General features: G+C 33.1%; 2 protein-coding genes across 3 annotated transcripts; one reads left to right on the top strand and one right to left on the bottom strand.

Annotated features, from left to right (window-relative positions):
• The first annotated feature begins 181 nt into the window (after positions 1–181).
• LOC100794376 (golgin candidate 3) lies at positions 182–9,664 on the top strand. Of its 2 annotated transcripts, XM_006587763.4 has the most exons (16): positions 506–537; positions 1,694–1,792; positions 2,351–2,446; positions 2,797–2,892; positions 3,660–3,815; positions 4,123–4,255; positions 4,350–4,414; positions 5,245–5,412; positions 5,551–5,658; positions 5,774–5,926; positions 6,185–6,481; positions 6,634–6,699; positions 7,588–7,790; positions 8,043–8,097; positions 8,394–8,582; positions 9,112–9,664. In XM_006587763.4, exons 3-16 carry the CDS (start codon positions 2,420–2,422, stop codon positions 9,424–9,426), a joined length of 2,031 nt encoding a protein of 676 aa, XP_006587826.1. In that variant the 5' UTR covers positions 506–537; positions 1,694–1,792; positions 2,351–2,419; the 3' UTR covers positions 9,427–9,664. The 2 variants fall into 2 exon arrangements, with proteins under 2 accessions (XP_006587825.1, XP_006587826.1); XM_006587762.4 differs by lacking the exon at positions 2,351–2,446 and having other exon boundaries at positions 182–537.
• A 1,793-nt stretch (positions 9,665–11,457) lies between these two features.
• LOC100793862 (reticulon-like protein B5-like) lies at positions 11,458–14,073 on the bottom strand. Its single transcript, NM_001252724.3, has 5 exons — positions 13,488–14,073; positions 12,725–12,905; positions 12,478–12,619; positions 12,151–12,220; positions 11,458–12,051 (listed from the first exon to the last, which is right to left on the bottom strand). The coding sequence occupies exons 1-5, from the start codon at positions 13,699–13,701 to the stop codon at positions 11,885–11,887; spliced, it is 774 nt and encodes a 257-aa protein (NP_001239653.1). The 5' UTR covers positions 13,702–14,073; the 3' UTR covers positions 11,458–11,884.
• Between the last annotated feature and the right edge of the window lie 1,002 nt (positions 14,074–15,075).

Genomic DNA, 15,075 nt, shown 5'->3' with positions numbered 1-15,075 from the left:
ATTATACTAACAATTAAGTTTATTAAAGGGTTAAATTGAGTAATAGAATGTATAGACTAACACTAAGTATTACTATTAGAATTGTTATATATTATAGATTATTTAGTCCTAATCATTGTGGTTACCAAAATAATCATAGATTATAAATTATTTATTTATAATGAAATTTAAAAAAAAAATGAAAGAAGTTGGAACAAAGATTGCATTGCTAATAAAACGCAGGGATAGATATATAGATTCGAAGGCGAGATCCAGCAGAAATTGCAGCGCGCGCACTTTCAGCCAATCACACAGAACAATTAAAATCTCCCTCTCAACTCAACCATGTGGGGCACAATCGCCAACTTCAAAGAGAACTTGAACAAGATTGCTCTCGACGTTCACTACGCCGCTTACGACGACGATGATGAAGACGACGTCGTTTCCCCTGCCGCCGTCTCCGATCGCCGCAATTCTCACAGCTCCGCGCATTCCATATCGCTTCCTAGGTCGCCGCCTGCCACCAACGGAACATCCGATCACCCCTACGCTCCTGAGGTATGTTGTCATCAAATTCGCTGCGAGGCTCTGCGATTATTATTTGCTTTTGCGATGCGATAATGGAAAGTGGCGCTGAATATTGGAATGTTAGCTAGCGATGTGTGATTGTGAATGCTCAACGAGTTATTGAATAGCTGAGATTTCGAATTTGAATTGAGAATTTGAGAGTGGAAGCAGAATAACAACAAAACATTGCCTTTATAATTTAGGAGTGGTGTTACTGAACCCTAGGTTTGACATCATGTAGATAACTCAAGACAAATTACCTAGAAGACAAACCATGAAACCACTTAGAGTGTGGCGTGGATCAACTAACACAAAATTGTTCCAACTTTAAGCTTGTGGATTGGAGTTCATACCCTAGGTATGTAGTTGCAGTAATTACTTGGACAGAGAGTTTTGTTACACATAGTGGTCTCATCAGCTTATGTAGGATTGTCTTGTGTCAGGTGGTCTCATACAAAAAATTAAGACAAAATTATAAATAACTACATTACTACATATGAAAAGAAGTGGCTCCAGAAATGTTACTATCACACGCGGAAGTTCTCACACTCCTCAGTCCTGATTTCTGTGTAATGTGTAGAATGAGTTCTGAATCTTGTTCGTATTTGTTTTTGCATTGCCCATCAGCATCTTATCAATGGTATAAATTGTTCAGTGTTTTTGGTGAGCACGGTTTGTTTGTCCTGTGGACCTTCAAAAGCTCCTATGTGTTAATTTCAAAGGATTTATTAGTAGCAAAGATGCCAAAAGCTTTGGGGTGTTCTCAGGATGTGGTTCTTTGGTGTGTTTGGCTGGAAAGAAATGGGAGAATCTTCTCATGGCAATCATCTATTGAGTTCATTTGGGATCGAGTAGTTTCATTTGCTTCTTTGTGTTGTTATGCTCATGATCTTTTTAGTTGTGTTTTCTTTAGTTCTTGAGGATTTCTTATTCCCTTTTTCTATATTAATAAATCCCTTTCTCATAAGAAAAAAGGAACATGGTAGCTGGTGCAAATTTATAGAATTTTCTTTTACCTGATGCATGAAAGTTTAATGTATTCCCATTTTATGCCACATATTTTCCCCTTAAATAGTCATAGACTCATAGGTAGCTTGTTATTATGGTTAAAGATGTCATTTTTTTATTTTATTGTATTTTTTTATAGATAGAACAATATAAAGCAGAAATCAAGAGACTTCAAGCATCCGAGGCAGAAATTAAAGCACTATCTGTTAATTATGCAGCTCTATTAAAAGAAAAAGAGGTATGGCCGGTTATTACTTTTCTACATATATTTACCGGTACTATGTTGAATTTTCTGTTGTTCTGTGTAGCTTTTGATTTTTAAAATCCTTAAGGACCTAATATTTTTTCTAAACAATAGCAGTCCTAATTATTCCTCTATGTGGATTTGCTACATGGATCAACCAATACCACTGGCTCTATTTCCTGCCAAATTTTTAGGAAAACTAGTAGATCTTTTTAATGGTTTCTCTTAATGTTTTGTTAGGTATTCCCTTGCTTTTCATCAGATTATCTTTCATTTGAGCCACTTTTCTCACTTGGTACTCCATTGGTGTTCTTATCACATGATCAAACAAATCATAGGCATATTTCAATTATCTTCCCAACAAGCAGCACTCCAACTTATTCTCAAATAATTCCATTCCTAAATCTTCTAGATCCTCTTGTCCACCTTATATTTATCTCCACTACACTTAAGTTTTGCTCTTATCATCAGCACTTCACTGCTCAACTCTCACTGCCATATAGCATTGGTTATCTTGTAGCTATCTGATATAATTTTCTTGATTTTTTATAGGAATTTTTTGTCCACAAATTATGATTAAGAAGCTGCCAATTTGATCCACCCACCTTCAATCCTAATATTATGATTAATCTTTCTTTCCAGCACATTGTAAGATGGATCCATGACACATTGTAATACTCAATTTGCACCTTAGATTGTGTTTGTATAAAATAAGGTGAACTCAGCTCTAATGCATTATTTGAAGAATATATGATATTTATAGAAAATTTGGACCTTATTTTTCTAAGGCTCTGATCCCTTCTCCCCTATGCCCAAACAAAAGGTTCTTTATTTTCTCAAATATATTGTTGGATTATATTTCATTATGTGATATCTATCTCAGGCAGAGCAGAGGTTCCATAAAGAATCAATTAACAGTTTGTCTAGCTTATTAATTTGAGATATTTTGTTACTTCCCTTTGTTAAGTCTCAACTATCCGACCCTTTCAACTTCACAGGATCATATTGTTAGATTGAATAAAGAAAATGGCTCATTAAAACAGAATTTGGAGGCTACAAGTCCAGCATCTGCAAATGGTGCTTACACAGTCAAGGTAATCCTATATTTTAAATCACTAGACTTGTAAAACTATGAGTGTTATATTCTTTAGTAACTGTTGGAAATGAATCTTAGATATTGGGAATTGCTGTATTGAAAGTCTAGGATACATGAATGTTCAGATCCATGCATAGTGCTTATCTTATAAACTTAGGGAATTGCATTTATGTTTACTTCTCTAAAAATTAAGCATGGAGTGTATGAATATATGCCCTGTTGAGTGGTTTTTCACTCAAGCAATTCATCTAAATATGTTAAACTAAGAAAAGTGTACGGTAAAAATTGTGTCTTTTCCTCTGTATTCCCCTATAAATATTGCTTATTACAAATAAATACAAGCTGATTTTCAGCCCTGTAAATTAGCAAAACTACCATAAATCCCTATACTGCAGCTGTTATATTCTAATTAAGGAAAGAAGCACAGATTTGCAATTACATATAGGCTTTTAAATTGCTTTAAATATCCAGCTGTATTATGCTGCAATTAGAACATTTCCATTTCCATTGACAAAATATTCAGTCTTCAACTTGGTATCGGAGCTACCTCTTTAGGAATTTATATAAGAACAGAGGACACTTCCACTGTAGGAGCTAAGCTCTAGGGGGTTGATGTGTACTTGTTTTCTAAACTATCGTTTAAAACCTTGTACTCTTCATTCCAGTTGCAATAAATTTTTTCTTTCTAGTTTCTAGTAGCACTACTGAATCAAGATTCACAACATAACTAAGGATTCTTGTTGATCACTTTAAATATTTATGCAGGGAAGTAATGACCAATCACCAAATCGACTGCATAGGTTCACAACTCAAATGAAAAATCGTTATGCTACAAACAATGGAACCACATCTGCTTTGGAATCTGATGCTAGTCAAAGTAAGATGGTATCTAAACATTCAAACTTACAAGTAAAGGGCAAGGTAACTACATCATGGATATTTTGTCATCCTCAAATAATGAATTTATGTAGAAAGATTTACCATTAGGTGGTTTCATTTATATTACTTGTCTATTTTGATCTTTTTTTGTCCAAATTTATATTCGTTTTTCATGGAGTCCTAAGAAGCATGATGTGCACTTTTTTAAAAAATAAAGAAAATAAGTTTTGGTTTGCTTTTCTATTTTTGTTTTTGGTTCTGGCCATTTTTATTTAAACTTTCTGGTAGGATTTATATTTTTTTTTTAGTGATGAGTGAACTTGACAGCAGATGTATGAATGCCTTCTAGGAGCAAGCAGATATGATAGAGGGAAAAAGTAGTCCCCCAGCAGCAGTACAACATACTCATGATATACGAAAAATGAAGTTGGAACTAGAGCAAGAACGCAAAAAGTTGGTAAATATTCAGCTAAAACTCCAGGGTAATTATTCTGCATTTAGAATATCTAGATTGTATTATCATTTCACGTGTTTAAATAGAAACTGCTAACAATCTGGATCTTTCTTTGATGCCAGAAGAAGAGAAATTGAACAAGTCTTTCCAGGAGGAGCTTAAATTGCTAAAGTTGGAAAGAGACAAAGTGAGTCTATATAAATTTGATTTATTTCTATAAGATTTTGGCAAAAATGTTTTCACATCATATTAGTAGAGACAATGAATAGATAATATTTTTAAAAAATAAAATAAGATACTAACCATGCGTTAACTATGATTTTTACCTACCATGTCATAACTATATTAGATTGTTTTATGGTTTGCCTTTGTTAGTTTTTTTATCTTCAGACTGAAATATGTTGAAATTTATTTTCTTAGTGTTTCCATAATATTTTGTCCCTAATATATTATTAGTTTTTTTATTTGTATTCGGATTATTTAGCATTTTTGTATGTATTTTATACTTTTTTTAATATAGCTACAATGCCACCTTCCATACATATATGGCTAATTTTTGGCTCACTGCCATAAGCCATCATCCACAATTGACAGCACTGCTTTGGTTGTGAATGGAAATTGATATTTAATCAAGAGAAAACAATGGAAGAAAATCAAAGAATGTTTTGATATGAAGCAAATGAAAATATATATTTGGGAATAAACACATTGCCTAGATTCATGAAAACTATAGGATTAAAAATTAAAAGAGTAGGGTCAGCTTTCTCGAATGATTTCAATTCTCAATCTCACTATTTCTTTAGATAATATTTTTTAAACAGGGAGGGAATATCTAGAATACTTTCTTGCTTACCTTGATGACTTCCATTGCATAATTGAGTAGTATATTATGTCTTTTCAAGGAATCTGGATGTTGGTTTTGTTGTACTATCTAATGTGATAAGCTAGGTATATTATAGTTTTTGATTGTCTAATCTAACTTCTAACCAATACATATGTTGTATTATTGCTTGGAAGACAAAAAATGAGGTGAGCAAATTACACAATGAATTGAATGAGAAAATATCTGAAATAAAATGTCTGCAATTGGAGCTGACTAGACGAGAAGATGAAGAAGCAGGTGATTCTGTGGATAGCTTCAAAAGACTAATTGAAACTATAGAGAAGGAAAACACTACTCTTAAGGTTAGTAAATTTATGCATTAATGTTTTTCATTGTAATACAGAAAAATCTACTGTCTTATATCACTCAAAATTTGATAATGACTTTTTTATATTGAGTTCCAGATTGCACTCTAATAATTTTTATCTTATTGTTATTAGTTGGAAAAGGATGAACTTGAGGCTGCGCTCAAATCACGTAGGATGGCTAGTCAAATGTCACCTGATGATTCTCAGATTCAGAACAAGGTTCCAAGCAGTAACAGTGATGTGAGCCAAAACTTAAAAGCAATATTTACTTTACAGGTTATGCCTCAAGAATCATGTTAGTAATCGTTGTCTTCTTTTCTTCTCTTTTGTGGGGTTTTGGAATTTGGCTTTTCAGGAGCAGTTACCAGATCCTTCCAAAAGTTTTCCAGGGAAAGAAGACTTGGAAAGATCCTTACATAAGCTAAGTAAAGAATTGAAGGAAACACAAAAGGAGAGGGACAAAGCAGTACAAGAATTGACCCGTCTTAAACAGCATTTGTTAGAAAAGGTTTCATTTTTCACTTTATTTTTTTGAAGCGGAATCAATGACGATTGAGCATGATTTTAAAAGGACAATGTACTGATTATCATAATCCATTTGTCGTGTTTATCCCAAAATATATTATTTCCCACTTGTATTACATTTTGTCCCCTCAAACCTCTAATAAGCGTGAATGAATGTATTTGCGTCCATTCCAGATGAATTTAGTATATTAATCTTTCTGCAGTACACTCAAAGATGTTCACCATGCTGTTTTTTGCCTAGGAATTTGAAGAGTCAGAAAAAATGGATGAGGATTTCAAAATCATTGAAGAGCTACGTGATAGCAATAATTATCTGAGAGCTCAAATAACACATCTTGAAAGAACTCTGAAACAGGCAACTGCAAGTCAGGAGAAACTGACGATGGCAAATGACAATGAAATTCTAAAGTCCAGGGAAATCATTGATGACCTGAACAAGAAGCTTACAAACTGTATGAGCACAATAGATGCTAAGAATACTGAACTTTTAAATCTACAGACAGCTCTTGGACAATATTATGCTGAAATTGAAGCTAAGGTTGTTTTTAATTTTTATTTACAAATTTACTCACAATGATTTGATTTGTTAACATTCACTCACTTTTTTTTTTCATCAATATCTTTGTATGTGCCTTTCTGTCTATTGCTGCATGTAGTAAGCTTATATCCACTATAATTTGTTTTCTGAAGGAACATTTAGAAGGAGATTTGGCTCGTGCAAAGGAAGAAACATCTAAGCTTTCTCAACTGTTGAAAGTATGAAACCCTGTCTCTTACTGTTTCTAAATATAATTTTTAGACAACCCATACTTTATTTTTTAGACTTTTGCTGAACAGCATTGTACCCCTATGATGATGATTGTAATAACAAAAGAATATGATCTCTGCTGACCGTGAGTCTTGGTCTGTATTATGTTGATCCAATCATTTCTTTTGTTGAAAACCGATAGAGTAGAAAAATGCGGTAGCTTAGCTTACAAGCTTCCCTCCAACACTTAAGCAGAAAGAAGTGTATTTTTTGTTACACAGTTTCATCCTTATAGACAAAAGAGAATTATATCTGGGGAGAGGTAAGATAATTTGGAAGCTTTTTAGTTTAGGCTAATTTCAAAAAGATAATAGAAGGAAATTGGTGGTTATGTAGAGTGGTGGTTAGTGCCAATGGTTATCAGAAGAGAGGGAGCTTGTACTAAGGGAAAGCTCAAATACAAAATGATCATCAATACTTTCCTTTATAGGAAACTATTTAATTCAATCTATTGGTCAGTTGAGCTAGGGTAGTGCCATTTCACCTTGTCACGCTAGGCTGAAGATTTAGGATCTTATTCAGTTAAGGTGGGTATGTGGGAACAATTAATTCAATATGATACAACTTAAAAGGACTGGTTTGGGATAATTCCATTGGTGAGGACTGGGGGAGCTTAGTTTCAACGTGTTCATTTCACTTTCTATTGTGTGTATTTGATTTTTTATTTTATCATTTACTTTTTCGTATTCCTTAAAGCTTAAACAATCTTATAGTATTCCCCATTATTCCTCAACTTTGCTACATTATATTGATATATTATTTCGTTTTCCAACTCAGAAAGTATAAGTTAACTTGGCATTTCCAATCAAGTAACATGTAGATTAAATGGTTGCCAGGATGCAGATTGCAGAGCGAATGTATTGATCAGTGAAAAAGAAGAAATTTTAGCCAAGCTTTCTCGATCTGAGAAGGTACAATCAGAATGGAGAAGTAGAGTAAGCAAGCTTGAAGAAGACAATTCCAGATTGAGGCTAGCTGTTGAGCAGAGTATGACACGGCTAAATAGAATGTCAGTGGATTCTGATTTTCTTGTTGACAGGTTGGCAGGTTTTTCATCAAAGTAATTTTTAATGCAATATCAGCTTTTGGCCATGTGACTTGGGAGCTCCCAATATTTCTAGCTGATTGGTTTTAAATGAAGATGAAATGCTTGAAGGGACTATTGTCTATAATATTTTCGTTATCTGTCATTAATTTCCTAAAAAGTTTTTAATTGGAATTGGAGTCTTACAAGTATCGTGTTGCTTCTGCTAGAGAATAAATTATTATACTAATCTTGTATTTTTGGCAGGCGCATTGTGATAAAATTACTTGTCACTTATTTCCAGAGAAACCACAGCAAAGAGGTATGGAAGCCCTCTAATTTGGTTGCTTAAGATACCTCATGCAGGACTGTATATTCCTTTCTTAATTTGGTTGCTTAAGATAACCTTTGGTGTGTGCGTGCACTGGGGGGATATTCATGGACTCGGCTTTTATTTCATTGTCTGAGCTATTAATTATTTTATCCAAGTAAAATTGTGTTGTCCACCAGTATTTGTTTACTCCTTGCAGTACATGTAATTAAGCAGTGTTCTTTTATCAGTTTTGTGTGATCTCTTGTTCAAATTGATCTTACTCATGAAGTGTGATATTGGGACAGGTTTTGGATCTAATGGTTCGCATGCTGGGATTCTCTAACGAGGACAAACAAAGAATAGGTGTTGCTCAACAAGGTCCAGGAAAAGGTGTTGTCCGTGGTGTTCTTGGGTTGCCTGGCCGCCTAGTTGGAGGTATCTTGGGAGGAAGTGGTTCATCTGAATCAGCTGCAAATGTAGGAGCAGATAACCAGGTGATTTCTTCTCATCTTGTACTTATTATCCGTGGGGTTTACTTAAAAATTAAAATGCAGAAAAAAAATGACAAAACCCTTGGAGAACTACACCACAAAAACTAGTTATAGTTAGAAAACCCAAGGCTTTAAACCCTACACTGGAATCCCATAATTCCAAATGTGGGACTCAAATCTCATACTTGCAATTGAATCCTAACAGAATTGTGGCTTTTCTTCTTTTTTTTCCTTTTGGGGTTGCTGGCAGCTGAGAAGAAAGGAGAAAATGTTTGAAGAATGGTGTTAAAAATTTTATTCTAACTGGAACATTGTCTTTCTTTATCTGTTCCATTTTTTTTTATCGGAAAATGTTGATTGTTAGTGTTACAGTAGATACTATATATATGTCGTTCCTTGGGTCTATAACATTTGTGGAAAGAATCTTAACACAAATGCTGCACCTCGTTCTAGATTGTCACATTCGACGCAATTTACTTTGACTTTGATTTTTTCTTATCATGAATTTGAATTTGTACTTTTCCCCTTTCAGTCCTTTGCAGATCTGTGGGTTGATTTTCTTCTCAAGGAAACACAAGAAAGAGAGAAGAGGGAGTCAGAAGAAAGAGATAAATCAATGGATGATTCACATGATAAAAGTCTTAATACTAATTCTTCTTCTCCACCCCCTTCCAATCAGAGCTTTAGCACTAGAACAGCATCAATTAACTCACCCACTTATCAAAACATCAGTTCTCACCCTCGTGGGTACTTTAAACATTCCGAACAAATTGGTTCAGAGTTCTCAACAGTTCCCCTTACATCATCAGATAGTAAAACAACTAGTTCAAGACTTCCTAGATACTAAATATACATTTTTTTATGTAATTAAACAAAAGGTATAGATCAATGATAAGTTGTAGACGTGTAATGTTGTTCAATTAATTCTTTCATTTCATTGCCTGTCATCATGGGTGGCTGGCTATTCTTGCATAATTTGAAACACCGGAACTGTGGAAAATTATCCTGATGTATGTCATATAATGCCACACTCTTATCTCTGTAATACATGTAATATATAATATATGATGCACTATGATTCACTAGCCTACGTGCTACTCCCTTTATTAATATTTTTTTTCCACTATAATCTCTCCTCGTCTCTAATTAATATTTTTGAAATTTTAGTTTTTAACTGTGTCAAATGGTGTTATATGATTCACCTAATCGACTTTATTTAGTGAGATAAAGCTTTATTTTTTGTGTAATCTCTGACGGTTTTTGTTCCCATAGCAAACGACTATTTTTACAGCATGAGGGTTGGATTAAGCTGTCGGTGGCCATTGAGTTTTGATAAAGACTCTAGCCGGTACATCATAGCTCAATGCATCAATAATACCCGAGATGAAAAGCTGAAGCTTTTACTATAAATGAACGGCCATTGTGGAGTCAAGCCAAGGATGAAAAACTTGATATGAACTCAGTAACAACTAAAAAGCATTGATGCGACTTGACAAATGCTGTGGTTCGCCAACGATAAGACCCTTTTCAACATTGATGCGATCATGGCAGTTATCCATTCAACTGGGCCTGAAACTGAAAAGATCCAATTATTGGTTTAATGGTTTAAAATATCTGCTTATTACTTATCAACTGGCCGCTTGTTCAAATCCATGGACACTCAACAAATTATAAAATTTATTGACTTTTACTATATAAGAGTCTTAAAAATTATATTCATTAGTTGATAGCATAAAAACTTTTGTAGTGATTGTACATAAAAATTTAAATTCTAATCTTAAATTGTTATGTATCCAAATTAATTCAAATTGTAGGTTTCTATTAAAATATGTTTTTAATTAAATAATAATATTTTTTTTCAATGTCAAAATATGGTGAGAACTTTTCCGAAAGCAATTCACTCCTGCCAACTCCTTTGTTGCCGTCATATGTTTGTTGTCTATCTCGTACCGAATTTTCCCCCCAAATACTTTCCATTAGATTATCATGTGATGTAATCTTTAGATAGTTTGGTGTGCTGTTACTTCGTGTCAACTGGGATTCTTTTTTTTTTTTTTTTTTGTAGCCTTTTATTGAGTCATCTTCATAGGATTGATGGAATTAATTTTTTAAAAAATATATTCGTTTTTCTTCCCCGCAAGTCCACATTATATGTTAAATATTTGAACTGATTAATGTTAAAATAATTCAAACCATCCAATCATATTAAAAAAAAACAAAAAAAAATGCACTCAAAATTAAGTCTAACCAATTCAAATTTAGTAAAGAACCAACAGTGCTACTTATGAAATATTTTCTGCTTCAACAAAAATATTTTATAACTAAATAAAAGTTCATATATGGTTCCCACATTTTTATTGTTTATTTTAAAAAACACTAGTTTTAGATTTTTCCTACCTTAATCGGTTATATAATCTTACTTTAATACATAAATGTTTTAATAAAAATACACTTAAATATAATCTAGAATAAATAAATTACCCAAACATGAGATTTATTTTCATAGGGTACATTATATCCATCTTTTTTTTTTTATCCTTGCACCACACCGAATTGTTTGAATAACATTACATAAACACTAAGACCACATGTAGCCTCCATAAAAGGTGATCCCTAATTTTGTTCTAGACACAAATATCCTAGTCTCCACTATAAGCGGCAATCTTGTTCAAGCAAAACTCGGACTCAAGATCACGGATCAACTTGGATAAACTAACATTTCTTATAAATTATATTAATCTCTTTAATTTTTTTTCGAAAACTTCACATCGTATACCTCTGTTAGAAAGATATTTATAGACATTTAAAAAATAAATAAATAAATCTCGTGAATAATCTAAAAAATCTCAAAAAATCTACTATAAAAACTACTACAAAATTAAGAGGAAAATGAATTAAACTGTTTTCATTTAAACTTAAGTTATTTTCATAACCAAACCGATATTTTAAACATTGATCTACATTTACAAGCCTATGAACCTAACACTAAAACACAGACGGTAACGAATGCTACCGAAAAATTAAAAGAAAAAAAAAAAGACGCAAGTATTTTATCATACAACAACAATTATTTGATTGAACAACTCATACAAACCTTAAAAAAAAACCAGTAAAATCCATATGCTTGAACAGTTAGAAACTACTATTTGAAGATAAACCAAACCCATTGCCATTGACACCATACCACAGCCTAAAACCAACCCAAACATAGCAAAGATCGACATTCAATAAAAGACACTGGCCCTGGCAACTTCCTTGAGCAAACAAGTGGAGCTCTTTCTTTCAGATGTTACAAAGATTAACAACTAAGATAACTTGGCTTTCAATGGACCCAATGGGATCTTACTCAAGACCTTAGCATCAAACACGACATATTGCTTTTTAATCTCAATAACTGCCTTCTCTGCAAGTGGATCTATCTTATCCTCGTACTTCTCATAGAGCACAGGAACCGTGTGCGACAAGACAAAAGCTGCCCATGAAATGAAGAATATGTAAATGAATAAAATTCCATACCAAATTTAAAAAAAAAAAAAATTACACAATTTAAAGGAGTACTAAGTATTCTTACTTATGTAGAACAGGGTCAAGAAATTGCACCAGTTCCCCACAATTGACAGAATCCATACGCCAGCAATAATCTAACATCAACAACAGAATCATCAAGATTACAAATAACATCATATAAGAATAGTATAGTTCGTAATTAAACTTAAGCAAAATCAAAATAGGCACACCCATTTATCCATTAAAGCACAGCAGCTTGCAAGACAGTAAGAAGTGGTAACATCTTGGTAAGTTATAATCAGTTGGCCCAAAAACATAACAGAGATTACTTATAAAATATCTTCTACTTAGTATGCATTTAATGGTGACAAAAAAGCATTAAGTTACACACCACTAGGAATTTCTTTAAGTCCCTTCCAGAGCCAATACTATGCAAAATAGCAAATCCCCGGTTGATTTCAATTCTCAATGCAGACGCAACTTGCTGGAATGGCTCCTCAGGAAGATGAACTTCCGGAATGCGAGGCGGAGATCTGCAACATAATTTGACATTCCACACAAAAGGTTAGATGATCCAAACCCTAAAACACACTATACTGCCCCTCTGTTCAACAGAGGACGAAGTTAAAGAGGCTCACTTGTGGATAAAAGTATGGGCATTAGACCACAAGAACAGAACTGCGAGCAACAGTATCAGAATGTGACACACCAGAGTAAGAAGGTGATACTCAAGCAACTCAAAAAGGACCCAAACAGCAGTGGCTCCGCCAAGCACGCCAGCAGATATTTTCTTGTTCCTCCACAATAACACATCAGCAGCTGCAAAAAATGATCACCAAAAACAAAGCCATAAGATAGTATCATAGACTGAAACTTCTTTTCTCCCTCTATATAACCAAACACAGTCGCATACAATTCTCCATTCAATGACAAACAACTCTTCAATTATTGACTAAACATCCCAATTTTCACATATGCAGCCTTAATCAAATTCACATTACAAGCTATTTATCATCATTAAACTCAACTCATCTAGAATTAAAAAAAAAAACTACCTGAAAAACGTAATGATAAATAATAAACTAAAACAGGGTAAGGTTGCAAACATTAAAAAAAAATATACAATTTTGAGAAAACCTCATTAATTTCATTAAGCAACAAGAGAAACACAAGGCATTATTTAATATTATAGTAACCCAATCAGTGATAAACGACATGGGCAAAGGCAAGGCAAGGCCGAGTCTTTTTTTTGTTATTTTTTTCTTGCCAAAATATGTTTTTTCCTATCCAATAGTTACATCCACAGCATTCCCACATTGAATCTGTCACAAAAACCAAAACGCAATAAAACGACAACGAAAATAATAGAGCAAAAATAATGAACAGAAAAAAGAGTTTTACGTTTTCCGGCGCCGAAAACGGAGTGAACGGGTCTCTCCCTTCCGAAGAGGCGAAAAACCCTATCCTTAACGGACGAAGTAACGGTTTTTTCGGAATCGGAATCCGAAGAGGAAGAAGAGGAAGAATCGTGGCCGTGAAGCTTCTCGGTGATCTTATCGAGCAGCGATTCGTCGGGGGCGCCGGTGGTGACGGTGCTCTCCGGTTCCTCCGCCATTGAGATCGGAAAAAACCCTAACCCTACTGCTTGGATTTCGGAAAGAAGAAACTCTTTTTTCTTCTTTGGTTTTCGTTGTTGCAGTGTGTGAGAGTAGGGTTGGAACTTGGGAGTGTGAATCCCAGTGTGGCTTTTATTCGCGTCCCGAGTAATGAGGTTCGGGTGTCCCGAAGCTGAGGCTCGGGAAATTGGGGGTGAGTGTAGTAAGAGGACCCGGGTTCTAGTTTCTACCTAGCCTCTTTCTCTATTTTCTCTCTCTCAAGTTTTTTCTTCTACTTCCACATTTCAATTTTTATTTGATTTGAAGAGTCAAATAAGTTGATGTTATGCACCTAAATTCAAGTCATTCTGTGTTGAGTCACTCAGTTTATGAGATTATGTTATGGAGGATATTTTCAAACAACTCACATATACTTTTAATTGGTCTAAAAAAATATACAAAGATTCATATAAATGTATAAGAAGAAACCTCATATCATTAGGATGCTTTAAAATTTACTGTTTTTTAATATTAAACCTATCTAAGTCAACCTCAAAGCTAATAACATTAGTGAGACAAGTAGGGTCATACCACCCTAATGTTGAATTGAGATGTCAAGGCTTGCCATTTGAAGTCGTTGTCATCTGAAAACTATAATTTAATGTTTTTTTAATATTAAACAATGATTTTAAGAATAATCTAAATAATTTAAAGAAAAATATTTTCATTTAATATACTAAATATTATATTTTATGAGTATTATTTTACTTAACAATAACAATTAATATTTCAACTTCCAATTCCAACATTATTAATATGTTTTTCACATTTTACTTTTTAACGTTTCAAATTTTATAAATGCTTTGCAATACTTAAAACAAATATCTGTAAAAGTATATCAATTTTCAATAGATATTTTTTTTATTACATATATTAACCCTATATGGAGAAAAATATTTATTTATTTTACTTCTTTTTTTAGTTATTTTCAAATTTTTAATGAAGTGCATTGGTGATTAACAAATTATAAGAAACAAGTATTATTTTATAATATGTATCGGTCTTAAACAGAGAAAGATAAAGGTATACATTAAAATAATATAAATAATTAACACTTTAACCTATTTATAAGTTTTCCTCTAAAAATACTTATTTGTAAATTTAATTCTCACTACAATTAAAATACTAATTAATTTCATATTTTTTATGAAATGAATAAATGCATGTAACATACTCAAAATCAAACTATTTTACAAGTTTGAATTTAATTAATTCCGAAAAAAAATATTGAACTCAAGTCAAGTTTTAAGTTGAATCAAGTTCAACTCAAATTAACTCATCTTTAACCAATTGGGCGATAATCAGTTGGATACATAATCTTTCAATCTTTCAGC

This window comes from Glycine max, chromosome 9 (genome assembly GCF_000004515.6).
Source record: "Glycine max cultivar Williams 82 chromosome 9, Glycine_max_v4.0, whole genome shotgun sequence".
In the NCBI taxonomy this organism is placed as follows: domain Eukaryota; kingdom Viridiplantae; phylum Streptophyta; class Magnoliopsida; order Fabales; family Fabaceae; genus Glycine; species Glycine max.
The sequence above is the reverse complement of the archived record's forward strand: the minus strand, read 5'-3'. Positions and strand labels throughout refer to the sequence as shown.